General features: G+C 45.9%; 1 protein-coding gene across 1 annotated transcript in view; it reads left to right on the forward strand.

The window, feature by feature from the left end:
• LPCAT3 (lysophosphatidylcholine acyltransferase 3) overlaps positions 1 to 17,937 on the forward strand; it is a 68,787-nt gene that overhangs the window by 44,708 nt on the left and 6,142 nt on the right. Inside the window, exons 6-11 of the mRNA XM_082268268.1 lie at positions 2,573 to 2,751; positions 2,843 to 2,951; positions 4,725 to 4,811; positions 5,735 to 5,901; positions 7,316 to 7,463; positions 10,757 to 10,915. Of these exons, the coding sequence (XP_082124394.1) occupies positions 2,573 to 2,751; positions 2,843 to 2,951; positions 4,725 to 4,811; positions 5,735 to 5,901; positions 7,316 to 7,463; positions 10,757 to 10,915 (849 nt within the window). The remainder of the gene's footprint in view (positions 1 to 2,572; positions 2,752 to 2,842; positions 2,952 to 4,724; positions 4,812 to 5,734; positions 5,902 to 7,315; positions 7,464 to 10,756; positions 10,916 to 17,937) is intronic.

The following is a 17,937-nucleotide window of genomic DNA, read 5'->3' on the forward strand; positions in this document are numbered from 1 at the left end:
TGTAGTGGAGGGGGTGGGTGACCCTGAATGAATGGCTGTAGGGGAGGGGCGGGTGACCCTGAATGAATGACTGTAGGGGAGGGGGCGGGTGACCCTGAATGAATGGCTGTGGGTGGGAAGGGGAGACCCTGAATGGGGGGGGCCTTGAATGAATGGTGGTGGGGGTGTGAGACCCTGAATGAATGGTGGTGGGGGCGGGAGGACCTGGATGGATGTTGGGGGGGGGGGGCAGGAGGAACTGAAAGAATGGTTGGGGAGTGGGAGCCCCTGAATGAAGGGGTGGTCTACAATTGCTCCCCCCCCCCCCACCCCAATGTACATAGGCGACACTTTAAAAATTGCTACAGGTTACCAGTTTAGAGTTACAGAGGAGGTCGGGGGATAGAATTATTTCTCTCACTCTAACGATCGCGGCGATACCTCACATGTGTGGTTTGAACACCATTTACATATGTGGGCGGGACTTGCACATGCATTCGCTTCTGCGCAGGAGCACGCTGCGACGGGGGCACTTTACTTTTTTCTTTTTTTTTTTTTGTTGTTTTTGCACAGTGGCTTTTTTTTATCACTTTTTATTCCTATTACAAGTAATGTATCAAAACGTGGACGGGCGCCTGTAGCGGGCGGCTGAGGACGACGGGCGCCTGTAGCGGGCGGCTGAGGACGACGGGCGCCTGTAGCGGGCGGCTGAGGACGACGGGCGCCTGTAGCGGGCGGCTGAGGACGACGGGCGCCTGTAGCGGGCGGCTGAGGACGACGGGCGCCTGTAGCGGGCGGCTGAGGACGACGGGCGCCTGTAGCGGGCGGCTGAGGACGACGGGCGCCTGTAGCGGGCGGCTGAGGACGACGGGCGCCTGTAGCGGGGGGCTGAGGACGACGGGCGCCTGTAGCGGGGGGCTGAGGACGAGGGGCACCTGTAGTGGGGGGGCCGAGGACAAAGGGCGCCTCTAGTGGGGGGCTGAGGATGACGGGGTGCGTCTAGGGCAGACTCCCTCAAACTTTTTATACAGGGGGCAAGTTCACTGTCCCTCAGACTGTTGGGGGGCCGGACTATAGTTTGAAAAAAATTTGAACTAATTCCTATGCACGCTGAACATACCTTTATTTTGAAGACTGCAGGGTTCAGTAGTGCATTGCACTCTGAATGCAGGATTTATAAGTGCATTGCACTCAGAATGCAGGATTTATAAGTGCATTGCACTCAGAATGCAGGATTTATAAGTGCATTGCACTCAGAATGCAGGGTTCTGGTGGGCGCTGCGCTCAGAATGCAGGGTTCTGGTGGGCGCTGCGCTCAGAATGCAGGGTTGAGGAGTGTGTTGCGCTCAGAATGCAGGGTTGAGGAGTGTGTTGCGCTCAGAATGCAGGGTTGAGGAGTGTGTTGCGCTCAGAATGCAGGGTTGAGGAGTGTGTTGCGCTCAGAATGCAGGGTTCTGGTGGGCGCTGCGCTCAGAATGCAGGGTTGAGGAGTGTGTTGCGCTCAGAATGCAGGGTTCTGGTGGGCGCTGCGCTCAGAATGCAGGGTTCTGGTGGGTGCTGCGCTCAGAATGCAGGGTTCTGGTGGGTGCTGCGCTCAGAATGCAGGGTTCTGGTGGGTGCTGCGCTCAGAATGCAGGGTTCTGGTGGGCGCTGCGCTCAGAATGCAGGGTTGAGGAGTGGGCGCTGCGCTCAGAATGCAGGGTTCAGGAGGGCGCTGCGCTCAGAATGCAGGGTTCAGTAATGCATTGCGCTCAGAATGCAGGGTTGAGGAGTGTGTTGCGCTCAGAATGCAGGGTTGAGGAGTGTGTTGCGCTCAGAATGCAGGGTTCTGGTGGGCGCTGCGCTCAGAATGCAGGGTTCTGGTGGGCGCTGCGCTCAGAATGCAGGGTTCTGGTGGGCGCTGCGCTCAGAATGCAGGGTTCTGGAGGGCGCTGCGCTCAGAATGCAGGGTTCTGGAGGGCGCTGCGCTCAGAATGCAGAGTTCAGGAGCACATTGCTCTCCGCTGTTCACTGATGACAACGGCGAAAGAGGCTTGCGGGACCCATACTAGGGCCTGCCTTAATAGGCGAATGACCTTGGTGGGCCCTAGTTTGAGGTCCCCTGGTCTATGATGTCATGCACACGCCTCCTGTGGGGGCGTCGTCACACAGATCTGGGCTTCCAGTACCTCTGGATTGAAGGGCACTTTCCATGCATGTCTGGGTATAAGAACCAGACCGCCTACCACCATCACTGCCAGGATCTATGGCAGGGGTCTTCAAACTATGGCCCTCCAGTTGTTCAGGAACTACAACTCCCATCATGCCTAGTCATGTCTGTGAATGTCAGAGGTTTACAAAGCCTCATGGGATGTGTAGTTCCTCAACAGCTGGAGGGCCGTAGTTTTAGGATCCCTGATCTATGGTGTCACTGGACCAGGATGAGGGGGGGGGCAGGGTGAGACGGGTTTGTACAATTACAAAAAAAAAAAAAAACAATGTTTCAAAAATCAATTTTTGATTTCTGTAAATCTTTGTTCGCTGACGAAGTAATCTATCACCCTTCATCCTGGGGGACCCCCTCCCCTGACATTAATATTTCTTCTCCTTGCAGACGTCCCTGACACCGGAACAGCAGCGTTACGCAGTGCTGGGGGTCCCCACGCTGATGGAGGTCTGCGGATTCTCCTATTATTATGGGGGGTTTTTAGTGGGCCCCCAGTTCCCGATGGTGAAGTACCTGAGCTTAGTGAAGGGGGAGCTGAGCGATGTGGAGGGGCAAATTCCTAACAGGTGTGTATGAAGGATTCCCATAGAATATACATTGCATTGTGTTGTCACCCCGGAGAATGACCCCCCCCCCCCCCCAAATCTCTCTTTGCAGCGTTGTGCCGGCCATGAAGCGCCTGTGCCTTGGACTCTTCTTCCTGACGGTGTACACAGTGCTGGGCCCCTACCTGCCTGACAACTACTTCCTGACAGAAGAGTATGCGGTGAGACTAGAACTGGGGGGTCACGGGGGGGGGGGGGCTTTATTACCCCAGTCTGCATTGTTCTAATGCCACCGATTCCAATTAACGACATACGGACCTGGCAGTGAAAGGGTTAAATACATGGGACAGAAAGGGGTTTGATATGTCAGGAAGTAGGAGGGGTCACAATGAGTTGGATATGTCAGGAAGTAGGAGGGGTCACAGGGAGAAAAATGTCAGGAAGTAGGAGGGGTCACAGTGAGCAGGATATGTCAGGAAGTAGGAGGGGTCACAGAGAGCGGGATATGTCAGGAAGTAGGAGGGGTCACAGGGAGGGGGATATGTCAGGAATTAGGAGGGGTCACAGGGAAGGAGGATATGTCAGGAAGTAGGAGGGGTCACAGGGAGCAAAATGTCAGGAAGTAGGAGGGGGTCACAGGGAAGGAGGATATGTCAGGAAGTAGGAGGGGTCACAGGGAGCAAAATGTCAGGAAGTAGGAGGGGTCACAGTGAGCAGGATATGTCAGGAAGTAGGAGGGGTCACAGGGAGGGGATATGTCAGGAAGTAGGAGGGGTCACAGTGAGCGGGAAATGTCAGGAAGTAGGAGGGGTCACAGGGATGGGGAAATGTCAGGAAGTAGGAGGGGTCATAGGGAGCAGGATATGTCAGGAAGTAGGAGGGGTCATAGGGAGCAGGATATGTCAGGAAGTAGGAGGGGTCACAGGGAAGAAGGATATGTCAGGAGAAGTAGGAGGGGTCACAGGGAGCAAAATGTCAGGAAGTAGGAGGGGGCATAGTGAGCAGAATATGTCAGGAAGTAGGAGGGGTCACAGGGAAGGAGGATATGTCAGGAAGTCGGAGGGGTCACAGGGAGCGGGATGAGTCAGGAAGTAAGAGGTGTCACAGTGAGCAGGATGTCAGCAAGTGGGAGGGGTCACAGTGAGCGGGATATTACAGGAAGTAGGAGGGGGTCACAGGAAGCGGGATGAGTCAGGAAGTAGGAGGGGTCACAGTGAGCGGGATGAGTCAGGAAGTAGGAGGGGTCACAGGGAGGGGAATATGTCAGGAAGTAGGAGGGGTCACAGGGAGGGGAATATGTCAGGAAGTAGGAGGGGTAACAGTGAGCGGGATATGTCAGGAAGTAGGAGGGGTCACAGTGAGTGGGAAATGTCAGGAAGTAGGAGGGGTCACAGGGAGGGGAATATGTCAGGAAGTAGGAGCGGTCACAGGGAGGGGAATATGTCAGGAAGTGGGAGGGGTCACAGTGAGCGGGATATTACAGGAAGTAGGAGGGGTCACAGGGAGCGGGATGAGTCAGGAAGTAGGAGGGGTCACAGGGAGGGGAATATGTCAGGAAGTAGGAGGGGTCACAGGGAGGGGAATATGTCAGGAACTAGGAGGGGTCACAGTGAGCGTGATATGTCAGGAAGTAGGAGGGGTCACAGTGGGCGGGATGAGTCAGGAAGTAGGAGGGGTCATAGGGAGCGGGATGAGTCAGGAAGTAGGAGGGGTCACAGTGGGCGGGATGAGTCAGGATGTAGGAGGGGTCACAGTGGGCGGGATGAGTCAGGAAGTAGGAGGGGTCACAGTGGGCGGGATGAGTCAGGATGTAGGAGGGGTCACAGTGGGCGGGATATGTCAGGAAGTAGGAGGGGTCACAGTGAGCATGGAAAGGTTTATAGAAAATGGCAGACAGGAACACGGAAGGCCAGTGTGAGGACCTGAAATGCGTCTCGGTGTCTGTGACATGTTGCGGGTGTTGGGTTATTCTATCTCTGATTTGTTATTTGCAGAATCAGCCTCTCTGGTACCGCTGTGTCTATATGACGGTGTGGGGGAAGATCACGCTGTATAAATATGTGACGTGCTGGCTGGTGACGGTAAGATCTCTCCTATATTCTACAAATGGTGGGAAATGTGAAGGATATTTACTATTAGGGATGCACTGACAGCGACCCCCAGCATTGCCGGGGGATCAATACCAAAATCCTACTGAAACTGATACTTTGTGTGTGACCACAATACAAAATGCATGGGCGCAAATCGCACTGCATGCGATTATGCGCTGTGATTCTCCTGTCCTAATCGCATTTCCCCCACCGCTCCTCTGTGTGTAGATATAGAAAGGGAAAAGCGCCATCTAGTGGGCAGTTTAATGTTAGCACTCAGTCAGGCCTCGTGCAGATTGGAGCCTATAGGCGGCTCCGGGTCACACTGAGGGCGGGTTGGAGATCATTCAGCTGAACGCACACGATTCCTAACTCGCATGTCAGTGCGACTTCAGGGGGGCGATTTGACTGACATCTGTACGGGTTCATGCACTGATATCTATTGAAGTCGCCATAAATAGTGCAGAAACTACTTTTTGGAATCGGTGCGGCGACTTTGGGTCGCACCAATTCGGACGGTGACGTTGCTGGCAATAGGCTCTGATTTGGCATGCGATTTGATGTCACATGATGGGTGTTCACACCCATGGGATGCAATTTTGATGCGGGGGGGGGAAAAAGGGTCCACATTGGCACCAAAATGTTGTAGGACCCTTTTTTTCCCCACACCTAAATCTCATCGCATGGGTGTGATCACGCATGTGATGCGATTCTGGCAAGCATTGCATTGTGGGAAAGTCGGAGTTAATAAAATAGCAGAAAAGCGAAATAAACGCTGAAAAAGTCGCTACAAAGCTACTGGCGATTTTAGAACGTCCCGTGTGCATGAGGCCCAAAAGTCGCAGAGTTCAGCTGTGATCCCGTAATGTTGTTCTGTATACCTGACCACCTCTGTCCCCTCCCCTCCCCCATAGGAAGGAGTCTGCATTCTGTCCGGCTTGGGCTACAATGGGAAAGACGACAGTGGCCAGCCACGGTGGGACGCCTGTGCCAACATGAAGGTGTGGCAGTTCGAGACCACGCCCCTTTTCACAGGAACCATCGCAAGCTTCAACATCAACACCAATGACTGGGTGGCGAGGTGAGACGGAGGCGGGGCTATTTATTTTTTTTGGGTCGTGTTTTGTGTAAGAAACTTGCTGCCGTCCAAGGAGCGCATTTATCCCCCTACAGTGTACTGCAAACCGGCGGCCCGCGCTGGCAAAGTGACGCACCGGCACGCCGGGTTTCCAATTATTCACCGCCAGGACTTGCTGATCGGCTTTGTCCAATCACAGCCCAGCGCTCTGTGTTGACAATCTCTCCTCTCCTCTCTCTCTCTCTCTCTCTCTCTCTCTCTCTCCCCCGGCCCCCAAGGTCTCTCCTCTCGCTCTCCCCTGGCCCCCAAGGTCTCTCTCCTCTCGCTCTCCCCCGGCCCCCAAGGTCTCTCTCCTCTCGCTCTCCCCCGGCCCCCAAGGTCTCTCTCCTCTCGCTCTCCCCCGGCCCCCAAGGTCTCTCTCCTCTCGCTCTCCCCCGGCCCCCAAGGTCTCTCTCCTCTCGCTCTCCCCCGGCCCCCAAGGTCTCTCTCCTCTCGCTCTCCCCCGGCCCCCAAGGTCTCTCTCCTCTCGCTCTCCCCCGGCCCCCAAGGTCTCTCTCCTCTCGCTCTCCCCCGGCCCCCAAGGTCTCTCTCCTCTCGCTCTCCCCCGGCCCCCAAGGTCTCTCTCCTCTCGCTCTCCCCCGGCCCCCAAGGTCTCCCTCCTCTCGCTCTCCCCCGGCCCCAAAGGTCTCCCTCCTCTCGCTCTCCCCCGGCCCCAAAGGTCTCCCTCCTCTCGCTCTCCCCCGGCCCCCAAGGTCTCCCTCCTCTCGCTCTCCCCCGGCCCCCAAGGTCTCCCTCCTCTCGCTCTCCCCCGGCCCCCAAGGTCTCCCTCCTCTCGCTCTCCCCCGGCCCCCAAGGTCTCCCTCCTCTCGCTCTCCCCCGGCCCCCCCCTCACTCTCTCTCTCTCTCTCTCTCTCTCTCTCTCTCTCTCTCTCCCGGCCCCACTGTCTCTCTCCCTGTCTCTTGCCCCCGCTGTCTCTCCGCTCTCTCCCGGCCCCATTGTCTCATGTTGTCCTGCCCCCCCCCCCCCCTACAGTTCTACCGGCTTCCTTCCTCTCCGGCCAGCTGCTGCGGGGATGTGTCAGGACAGAGAGCGGGGAAGAGGCTGGTAAATTTGTCATATACGGGCCCCTTTCTTGTCTCAGAGTCAGCAATCGGTACCGAAACATCGGAGGTCTGATAGAATCCTGATAATTCACCAAAGCCCCTCAACGGGGGTCCATACTGACCTGGCGCCTGCTCTGTCAAGCCCTGCATTAGGTATGGTCCATGGTGTCACCCCTCAGGAAGCCCACCCTGAGCAGTGACATTCAGCCATCACTGGAGTGCAATAAATTGGCAGACATTTATAATGCCCGGTACTCAGCATAATAAATATCATCCAGTTGGGATTTAGATCCGCTTTATTCTTCTCCCGCAGATATGTCTTCAAACGTCTCCGATTCCTCGGGAACAAGGCCATCTCTCAGGCAGCCGCTCTCTTCTTCCTGGCAATTTGGCACGGCTTGCATTCCGGATATCTCCTCTGCTTCTCCCTGGAGTTCCTGATTGTCGTAGTGGAGAAACAGGTCAGACCCATGGAGGGGGTTGGGGTATTTAATATACACTGCACAAAAAAAATTAAAGGAATGCTTTTTAATCAGAGTATGGTATCCAGTCGATTAAACTCCTGGGATATTGATCTGGTCAGTCATACCTGGACCCTATAGAGGGGGTCAGTGTCACTACTGGTAGTATGAGGCCATACCTGGACCCTATAGAGGGGGTCAGTGTCACTACTGGTAGTATGAGGTCATACCTGGACCCTATAGAGGAGGTCGGTGTCACTACTGGTAGCATGAGGCCATACCTGGACCCTATAGAGGGGGGTCAGTGTCACTACTGGTAGTATGAGGCCATACCTGGACCCTATAGAGGGGGTCAGTGTCACTACTGGTAGCATGAGGCCATACCTGGACCCTATAGAGGAGGCCAGTGTCACTACTGGTAGTATGAGGCCATACCTGGACCCTATAGAGGGGGTCAGTGTCACTACTGGTAGCATGAGGTCATACCTGGACCCTATAGAGGGGGTCAGTGTCACTACTGGTAGTATGAGGCCATACCTGGACCCTATAGAGGGGATCAGTGTCACTACTGGTAGTATGAGGCCATACCTGGACCCTATAGAGGGAGGTCAGTGTCACTACTGGTAGTATGAGGCCATACCTGGACCCTATAGAGGGGGGTCAGTGTCACTACTGGTAGCATGAGGCCATACCTGGACCCTATAGAGGGGGTCAGTGTCACTACTGGTAGCATGAGGCCATACCTGGACCCTATAGAGGGGCTCAGTGTCACTACTGGTAGTACGAGGTCATACCTGGACCCTATAGAGGAGGTCAGTGTCACGTAGTATGAGGCCATACCTGGACCCTATAGAGGTTGCACAGGCAGTCCAACTCCTCCAGTATGGCACATCAATACGTCCCATTGCCAGAAGGTTTGCTGTGTCTCAGGAGCATGGAGGAGATTCCAGGAGACCGGCAGTTACTCTAGGAGAGCTGGACTCGTAGAAGGTCCTTAACCCATCACCAGGACCGGTATCTGCTCCTTTGTGCAAGGAGGAACAGGATGAGCACTGCCAGAGCCCTACAAAATGACCTCCAACAGGACACTGGTGTGAATGTCTCTGACCAAACAATCAGAAACAGACTTCATGAGGGTGGCCTGAGACCCCGACGTCCTCTAGTGGGCGCTGTGCTCACTGCCCAGCACTGTGGAGCTCGATTGGCATTTATTATTGAACACCAGAATTGGCAGGTCCACCACTGGCACCCTGTGCTTTTCACAGATGAGAGAACGTTGTTCTGCCTGTAACATTGTTCAGCATGACCGGTTGGGTGGTGGGTCAGTGATGGTCAGGGGAGGCAAATCCATGGAGGGACGAACAGACCTCTACAGGCTAGACAATGGCACCCTGACTGCCATTAGATATTGGGATGAAATCCTTGGACCCATTGTCAGACCCTACACTGGTGCAGTGGGTCCTGGGTTCCTCCTGTTGCACAACAATGCCCGGCCTCATGTGGTGAGAGTATGCAGCCAGTTCCTGAAGGATGGAGGAATGGATACCATTGAATGGCCCCCACACTCGCCTGGCCTAAATCCAATAGAACACCTCTAGGACATTCTGTTTCCATCCATCGGACACCGCCAGGTTGCACCTCAGTCTGTTCAGGAGCTCAGTGATTTCCTGGTCCAGATCTGGGAGGAAATACCCCAGGACACCATCCATCGTCTCATTAGGAGCATGTCCCGACGTTGTCAGGCATGCATACAAGCACGTGGGGGCCACACACACTACTGAGGTCCATTCTGAGGTCCTGCAATGACATTTCAGCACAAAGGACTCGCCTGCTGCATTATTTTTTCACTTTGATTTTCGGGGTGTCTTTGAATTCAGCCCTCTGAAGGGTGATAATTTTCATTTCCATCAAACGATTGGAATCCTTTCCTTCCTAACACATTACCCAGTCCTTACCAGTATAGATCCCAACACATTACCCAGTCCATACCAGTATAGATCCCAACACATTACCCAGTCCATACCAGTAAAGATCCCAACACATTACCCAGTCCATACCAGTATAGATCCCAACACATTACCCAGTCCATACCAGTATAGATCCCAACACATTACCCAGTCCATACCAGTATAGATCCCAACACATTACCCAGTCCATACCAGTATAGATCCTAACACATTACCCAGTCCATACCAGTATAGATCCTAACACATTTCCCAGTCCATACCAGTATAGATCCTAACACATTACCCAGTCCATACCAGTATAGATCCTAACACATTACCCAGTCCATACCAGTATAGATCCTAACACAATACCCAGTCCATACCAGTATAGATCCTAACACAATACCCAGTCCATACCAGTATAGATCCTAACACATTACCCAGTCCATACCAGTATAGATCCTAACACATTACCCAGTCCATACCAGTATAGATCCTAACACATTACCCAGTCCATACCAGTATAGATCCTAACACATTACCCAGTCCATACCAGTATAGATCCTAACACAATACCCAGTCCATACCAGTATAGATCCTAACACATTACCCAGTCCATACCAGTATAGATCCTAACACATTACCCAGTCCATACCAGTATAGATCCTAACACAATACCCAGTCCATACCAGTATGGATCCTAACACATTACCCAGTCCATACCAGTATAGATCCTAACACATTACCCAGTCCATACCAGTATAGATCCTAACACAATACCCAGTCCATACCAGTATAGATCCTAACACATTACCCAGTCCATACCAGTATAGATCCTAACACAATACCCAGTCCATACCAGTATGGATCCTAACACATTACCCAGTCCATACCAGTATAGATCCTAACACATTACCCAGTCCATACCAGTATAGATCCTAACACATTACCCAGTCCATACCAGTATAGATCCTAACACAATACCCAGTCCATACCAGTATAGATCCTAACACATTACCCAGTCCATACCAGTATAGATCCTAACACATTACCCAGTCCATACCAGTATAGATCCTAACACATTACCCAGTCCATACCAGTATAGATCCTAACACATTACCCAGTCCATACCAGTATAGATCATAACACATTACCCAGTCCATACCAGTATAGATATCTAGCATAAGATTTTTCCAAATGCTCCTTTCATTTTTTTGAGCAGTGTAGAAGTATGAAGGGGGAGGGGGGGGGGGGGTAAATCTAGAAGTATTGGGGGGGGGGGTAGATAATATAGAGGGGGGGTAGATGGGATCTTACTGTGATGCTGATGTGTGTTTGTCTCTGCAGGCCATTGAGTTGGTGAGGGATAGCCCTCTGCTCTCACAGATCAGCTCCATGTCAGTCCTGCGTCCTCCTATATACCTGGTACAGCAGTTCATCCATTGGCTCTTCATGGGATACCCGCTGGTGGCATTCTGCCTTTTCACCTGGGACAAGTGGCTCAAGGTAAGCCTCATCCGGCGACCCCCCCCCCCCTTTCCGGATCTCCCCTCTGCCTTCACACCCCCTCTCCTGTACCAGTAATGGGTAATGGTACGAAGTTTCATATGGAGAACAAAGAAGAAAAAAGCTACAGACAGCACTCAGGGGACTTCCTAGAGTGCTATTAAATAGAACAAATATATATATTTACACCTCCCCCCCCCCCCCCCCCGAAGGGTAAAATGCCTGGGCACAATTTTGCAACTTTGCCGTGTTAGTAAAACCGTACCCATCATCATAACTACTTAGAGGATCCAGGTGGATTATACCGCGTTTTTTTCTTTTTCAGGACAAATTTGGCTTTTTATTTGGTGGTAAATGGTAATGAGGTATCTCCTGATATTTTATTTATTTTTTTTTTTTTTAATTATCAAAGGAAAACTGGCCCAAAATAGTAAAAAAAAAAAAAAAAAAAAGTTTCATTTTATTTTAGCTGTATATTTCTTCCTACTACCATACCCTTCTACCAAAGAACAACCCTAAATAAATTCTCCCGCTCCTGACGATCGTAGCGATACCACATATGTGTATGTTAGTTGTTTGTACCCGTAGTACGGCCCAGAAATAATGGTGCACCTTTTGCTTTTTCTCTATCGTCCGTCGACAGACGCAGCCTCATCTCCATGAGCTGAGTGGGAGGAGCATAAACAAAGGTGGGAGGAGCATAAACCCACTCAGCTCGTGGAGATGAGGCTGCGCCTGTCGACAGACATCAGAGAAAAAGATTTTACAGTACGATCTTCCAAAAATCATATTTTCTCTATCGTCCGTAGACAGACGCCTCATCACCATGAGCTGAGTGGGAGGAGCATAAACCCACTCAGCTCGTGGAGATGAGGATGCGTCTGTCGACGGACATCAGAGAAAAAGATTTTACAGTAAGATCTTCCAAAAAATCGCATTTTCTTTACTGTCCGTATTCAGGCGCAGCCTCATCTCCATGAGCTGAGTGTCTTTATGCTCCTCCCACTCAGCTCATGGTGATGAGGCGTCTGTCTACGGACGATAGAGAAAATACGATTTTTGTAAGATCTTACCGAAAAATATTTTTCTCTGATGTCCGTCGACAGACGCAGCCTCATCTCCATGAGCTGAGTGGGAGGAGCATAAGCCCACTCAGCTCATGGAGATGAGGCTGCGTCTGTCGATGGACATCAGAGAAAAAGATTTTACGGTAAGATACAAAAATCTTTTTTTTTTTTTTTTTTCATCCTCCCTAAAACACACTGAATAAAAAGAAAAAACCTGTCCAAAAATACTGACCCCGGCACCAACCTAGATCAAACCTTGTTCTAGGTATTTTTTTATTTTATTTTTTGTTTATTTTTTTTCTCCAAGGAAAGAGAGAGATACAATGTATCTCTATTCTCCATTCACAGAGAGAGAGAGAGAGAACATAATGGTGGTGGACTTCACAGTGATCACTATGATAGCAAATCAGAGGCTATCACACCCGATCTTTCGTATGGGGCCCAGAGGTCTCTCAGGGAGACCCCATTGCTGGGAGCGCACCGTGCTCCCGCTGCTATCAATCTGTCCAATGAGGAGAGAGGCAGCGGCTGGAGTCCCTGGGCTTGTGCACATCGCTGGATCCGATTGGGCTCCGGTATGAAAAAAAGGGGGGGGGGGAGGGGTGGAGCTGCAGCACAGAAGGTTTTTCACCTTCCTGCATACAATGCAAACCTAAAAAACGCATAACTTTGCAGTTTATGGAGTCCGGTTTTCTTTGAGGACCGGTTCCAGTGCTAAACCTTTCCGGCATGTACACACCTATAGGCTCCTAGCCTTGCCTGCGTTTTTATTTTTTGATATTTTAACAAATCGGGAAAAGATGTAAAGCGCTCAACCGGCTCCGCCAGTCTTAGCAGAATGCAAAATGATTTATTAAAATCCCTTCCAGTCCGGGCCAATCCTGGCATTCCTCTCCTACAAGTAAAAAAAAAAATCATCTTTTCTTTTTTCTTTTTTTTTTGCTAGAAAACAACTTAGAACCCCCAAGCATTTATATATATATATATATATATATATATATATATATATATATATACACACAGTATCTGACAGAAATAAGTACACCCCTCCCATTTCTGTAAATATTTTATTCTATCTTTTCATGTGACAACACTGAAGAAATGAGACTTTGCTACAATGTAAAGTAGTGAGTGGACAGCTTGTATAACAGTGTAAATTTACTGTCCCCTCAAAATAACTCAACACACAGCCATTAATGTCTAAACCGCTGGCAACAAAAGTCAGTACACCCCTAAGTGACAATCTCCAAATTGGGTACAAAGTGTCAATATTTTGTGTGGCCACCATTATTTTCCAGCACTGCCTTAACCCTCTTGGGCATGGAGTTCACCAGAGCTTCACAGGTTGTCACTGGAGTCCTCTTCCCCTCCTCCATGATGACATCACAGTGCTGGTGGATGTTAGAGACCTTGCGCTCCTCCACCTTCTGTTTGAGGATGCCCCACAGATACTCAATAGGGTTTAGGTCTGGAGACATGCTTGGCCAGTCCATCACCTTTACCCTCAGCTTCTTTAGAAAGGCAGTGGTCATCTTGGAGGTGTTTGGGGTCGTTATGTTGGAATATTGCCCTGCGGCCCAGTCTCTGAAGGGAGGGGATCATGCTCTGCTTCAGTATGTCACAGTACATGTTGGCATTCATGGTTCCCTCAATGATCTGTAGCTCCCCAGTGCCGGCAGCACTCATGCAGCCCCAGACCATGACACTCCCACCACCATGCCTGACTGTAGGAAGACACACTTGTCTTTGTACTCCTCACCTGGTTGCCCCCACACACGCCTGACACCATCTGACACCAAATAAGTTTATCTTGGTCTCATCAGAGCACAGGAGATGGTTCCAGTAATCCATGTCCTTAGTCTGCTTGTCTTCAGCAAACTGTTTGCAGGCTTTCTTGTGCATCATCTTTAGAAGAGGCTTCCTTCTGGGATGACAGCCATGCAGACCAATTTGATGCAGTGTGCGGCGTATGGTCTGAGCACTGACAGGCTGACCCCCCACCCCTTCAACCTCTGCAGCAATGCTGGCAGCACTCATACGTCTATTTCCCAAAGACAACCTCTGGATATGATGCTGCGCACGTGCACTCAACTTCTTTGGTGAGGCCTGTTTTGAGTGGATCCTGTCCTGGTAATCCACTGTATGGTCTTGGCCACCGTGCTGCAGCTCAGTTTCAGGGTCTTGGTAATCTTCTTATAGCCTAGGCCATCTTTATGTAGAGCAACAATTCTTTTTTTCAGATCCTCGGAGAGTTCTTTGCCATGAGGTACCATGTTGAACTTCCAGTGACCAGTATGAGAGAGTGAGAGCGATAACACCAAATTTACCACACCTGCTCCCCATTCACACCTGAGACCTTGTAACACTAACGAGTCACATGACACCGGGGAGGGAAAATGGCTAATTGGGCCCAATTTGGACATTGTCACTTAGGGGTGTACTCACTTTGGTTGCCAGCGGTTTAGACATTAATGGCTGTGTGTTGAGTTATTTTGAGGGGACAGCAAATTTACACTGTTATACAAGCTGTACACTCACTACTTTACATTGTAGCAAAGTGTCATTTCTTCAGTGTTGTCACATGAAAAGATAGAATAATGTGAGGGGTGTACTTACTTCTGTGAGATACTGTATATGTATGTATGTATATATGTATGTATGTATATATATATATATATATATATATATATATATATATATATATATATATATATATATATATATATATACACTTGGGGGTTCTAAGTTGTTTTCTAGCAAAAAAACAAAAGGAATTGTTACATGTAAACAGAAAGTGTCAGAAAAGGTCCGGGGTCCTAAAGTGACGGCCAGCAAGTGGTTAAATCTCGGAGAGAGATTACATTTTTTTTTTTTTTAAAGAGCCCAGATAAAATCTATCCTCGGTTTATGGATTTGGGTGGTATTTGGCGTGTTGGGGTGACATCACATGGCGTGTGATTGGTGGGAATAATGTACAGGAAAATCCTCATTCCATGGCAGGGATAATCCTGATTATCTTCATAGTAAAGACCCCTCTGCTATATCCTCCTTCACCTCCTGTATACTAATCCTATGGATATAGAAAATACGGGAACACCCGGCGCCATCAAAACACCAGGCGTGCAAAGTCTTACAGGTTTTTTTTTTTTTTTTATTTATTTATTTTTTTTAAAGAAAGCAGCCACATTGTGAGTAGAAAGGCCTGTCCTGTCTCAGCAGACCCCAAAGAGTGGCCCTTAGGGGCCATTCACACCTCAACATTTCTAGCGCGAAGTTCCAAAAGGTTGGGGAGAAAAGAAAAAAAAATCAAAAGCACCAAAAAGTTCTGGAGCTTTTTTTGTACCTCAAATTGGACATTGGCACATTTGTATTCCCATAGAAATTAATGGAAATGCGCGATTTGTGCGTTTGTCCATTGTTGCAAGATTTCTGCTTAATTGAAAAAAAAAAATGTTTAAAAATGGTAATAATATATGAATAGATTTAATGTAAAATAAAAGCCCAAGCAACTAAAAATTAACATAACTAAATATTAGATAAAATAAATTAATATGTAATAAAAAAAATAACGAACCCTAAACCTTAAAAAAAATATATGAAATAAATTAATAATAATTTATTATTAATATATGAATAAATTAATTATAATATATAAATGAAATGTAAAATAAAAGCACAAGCAACTAAAAACATCATAACTAAATATTAGATAAAATAATATGGAAAAAAATAAATGAATATGTAATAAAAAATAAAGAACCCTTAACCTTTTAATATATGAGATAAATTAATAATAATAATTTATTAATATATGAATAAATTAAATGTAAAATAAAAGCACAAGCAACTAAAAATCATCATAACTAAATATTAGATAAAATGAATATGTAATAAAAAAAAAATAACGAACCCTAAACCTTAAAAAATATATGAAATTAATAATAATAATGATTTTATTATTAATATATGAATAAATGAAATGTAAAATAAAAGCACAAGCAACTAAAAATCATCATAACTAAATATTAGATAAAATAAATGAATATGTAATAAAAAAGAAATAACGAACCCTAAACCTTAAAAAATATATGAAATTAATAATAATGATGATGATTTATTATTAATATATGAATAAATTAAATGTAAAATAAAAGCACAAGCATCTAAAAATCATCATAACTAAATATTAGATAAAATAAATTAATATGTAATAAAAAAAATAACGAACCGTTAACCTTAAAAAAAAATATATGAAATAAATTAATAATAATAATAATTTATTATTAATATATGAATAAATTAATTATAATATATAAATGAAATGTAAAATAAAAGCACAAGCAACTAAATCATCATAACTAAATATTAGATAAAATAATATGGAAAAAAAATAAATTATTATGTAATAAAAAATAAGGAACCCTTAACCTTTTAATATATGAGATAAATTAATAATAATAATAATTTATTATTAATATATGAATAAATGAAATGTAAAATAAAAGCACAAGCAACTAAAAATCATCATAACTAAATATTAGATAAAATGAATATGTAATAAAAAAAAAATAACGAACCCTAAACCTTAAAAAATATATGAAATTAATAATGATGATGATTTATTATTAATATATGAATAAATTAAATGTAAAATAAAAGCACAAGCAACTAAAAATCATCATAACTAAATATTAGATAAAATAAATGAATATGTAATAAAAAAAATAACGAACCCTAAACCTTAAAAAATATATGAAATTAATAATAATAATGATTTTATTATTAATATATGAATAAATTAAATGTAAAATAAAAGCACAAGCAACTAAAAATCATCATAACTAAATATTAGATAAAATAAATGAATATGTAATAAAAAAAAAATAACGAACCCTAAACCTTAAAAAATATATGAAATTAATAATAATAATAATGATGATGATTTATTATTAATATATGAATAAATGAAATGTAAAATAAAAGCACAAGCAACTAAATCATCATAACTAAATATTAGATAAAATAATATGGAAAAAAATAAATTAATATGTAATAAAAAATAAGGAACCCTTAACCTTTAATATATGAGATAAATTAATAATAATAATAATTTATTATTAATATATGAATAAATGAAATGTAAAATAAAAGCACAAGCAACTAAAAATCATCATAACTAAATATTAGATAGAATAAATTAATATGTAATAAAAAAAATAACGATCCCTGAACCTTAAAAAAATATATGAAATAAATTAATAATTTATTATTAATAAAAATTAATTAGTCGTGTTAGGGTGGTGTTTTTTTTATTTTTTTATTTTAAGGGTTAGGGCAGGGGTGGGCAACCTTTCCACTCCAGCTGTTGTAGAACTGCAAGTCCCATGAGGCTCTGCCAGACTCTTGACAGTCTCCCCAAGGAAGAGGCATGATGGGATTTGTAGTTTCATCACAAAGTTTTAGGTAAAATAAATGAATATGTAATAAAAAATAATGAACCCTTAACCTTAAATATATGAAATAAATTAATAATAAAAATAATTTATTATTAATAAAAATAATTTATTTTGTGTTAGGGTGTTATTTTTTTATTTTTTTTTTTAAGGGTGAGGGCAGAGGTGGGCAACCTTTCCACTCCAGCTGTTGTAGAACTGCAAGTCCCATGAGGCTCTGCAAGACTCTCATAGTCTCCCCAAGGAAGAGGCATGATGGGATTTGTAGTTTCAGCACAGCTGAACTGCCAAGGTTGGCCTCCTACCTCTGGGTTGGAGTGTTCATTTATTGTATTTATTATTTATTTATGATTATTTTCTTTTATTTATTATTTTATTATTATTCTTAGTAGTAGTTACACCCTAAAAAAAATAAAAAATAAATAAATAATTAACAACCCTAACCTTAACTCTAACCCCTTACCCTAACAAAAAAAAAATAATGCATAATAATAAAAAAAGA

The sequence above is a fragment of the Pelophylax lessonae genome (assembly GCF_965119305.1).
Source record: "Pelophylax lessonae genome assembly, chromosome: 9".
Taxonomy (NCBI): domain Eukaryota; kingdom Metazoa; phylum Chordata; class Amphibia; order Anura; family Ranidae; genus Pelophylax; species Pelophylax lessonae.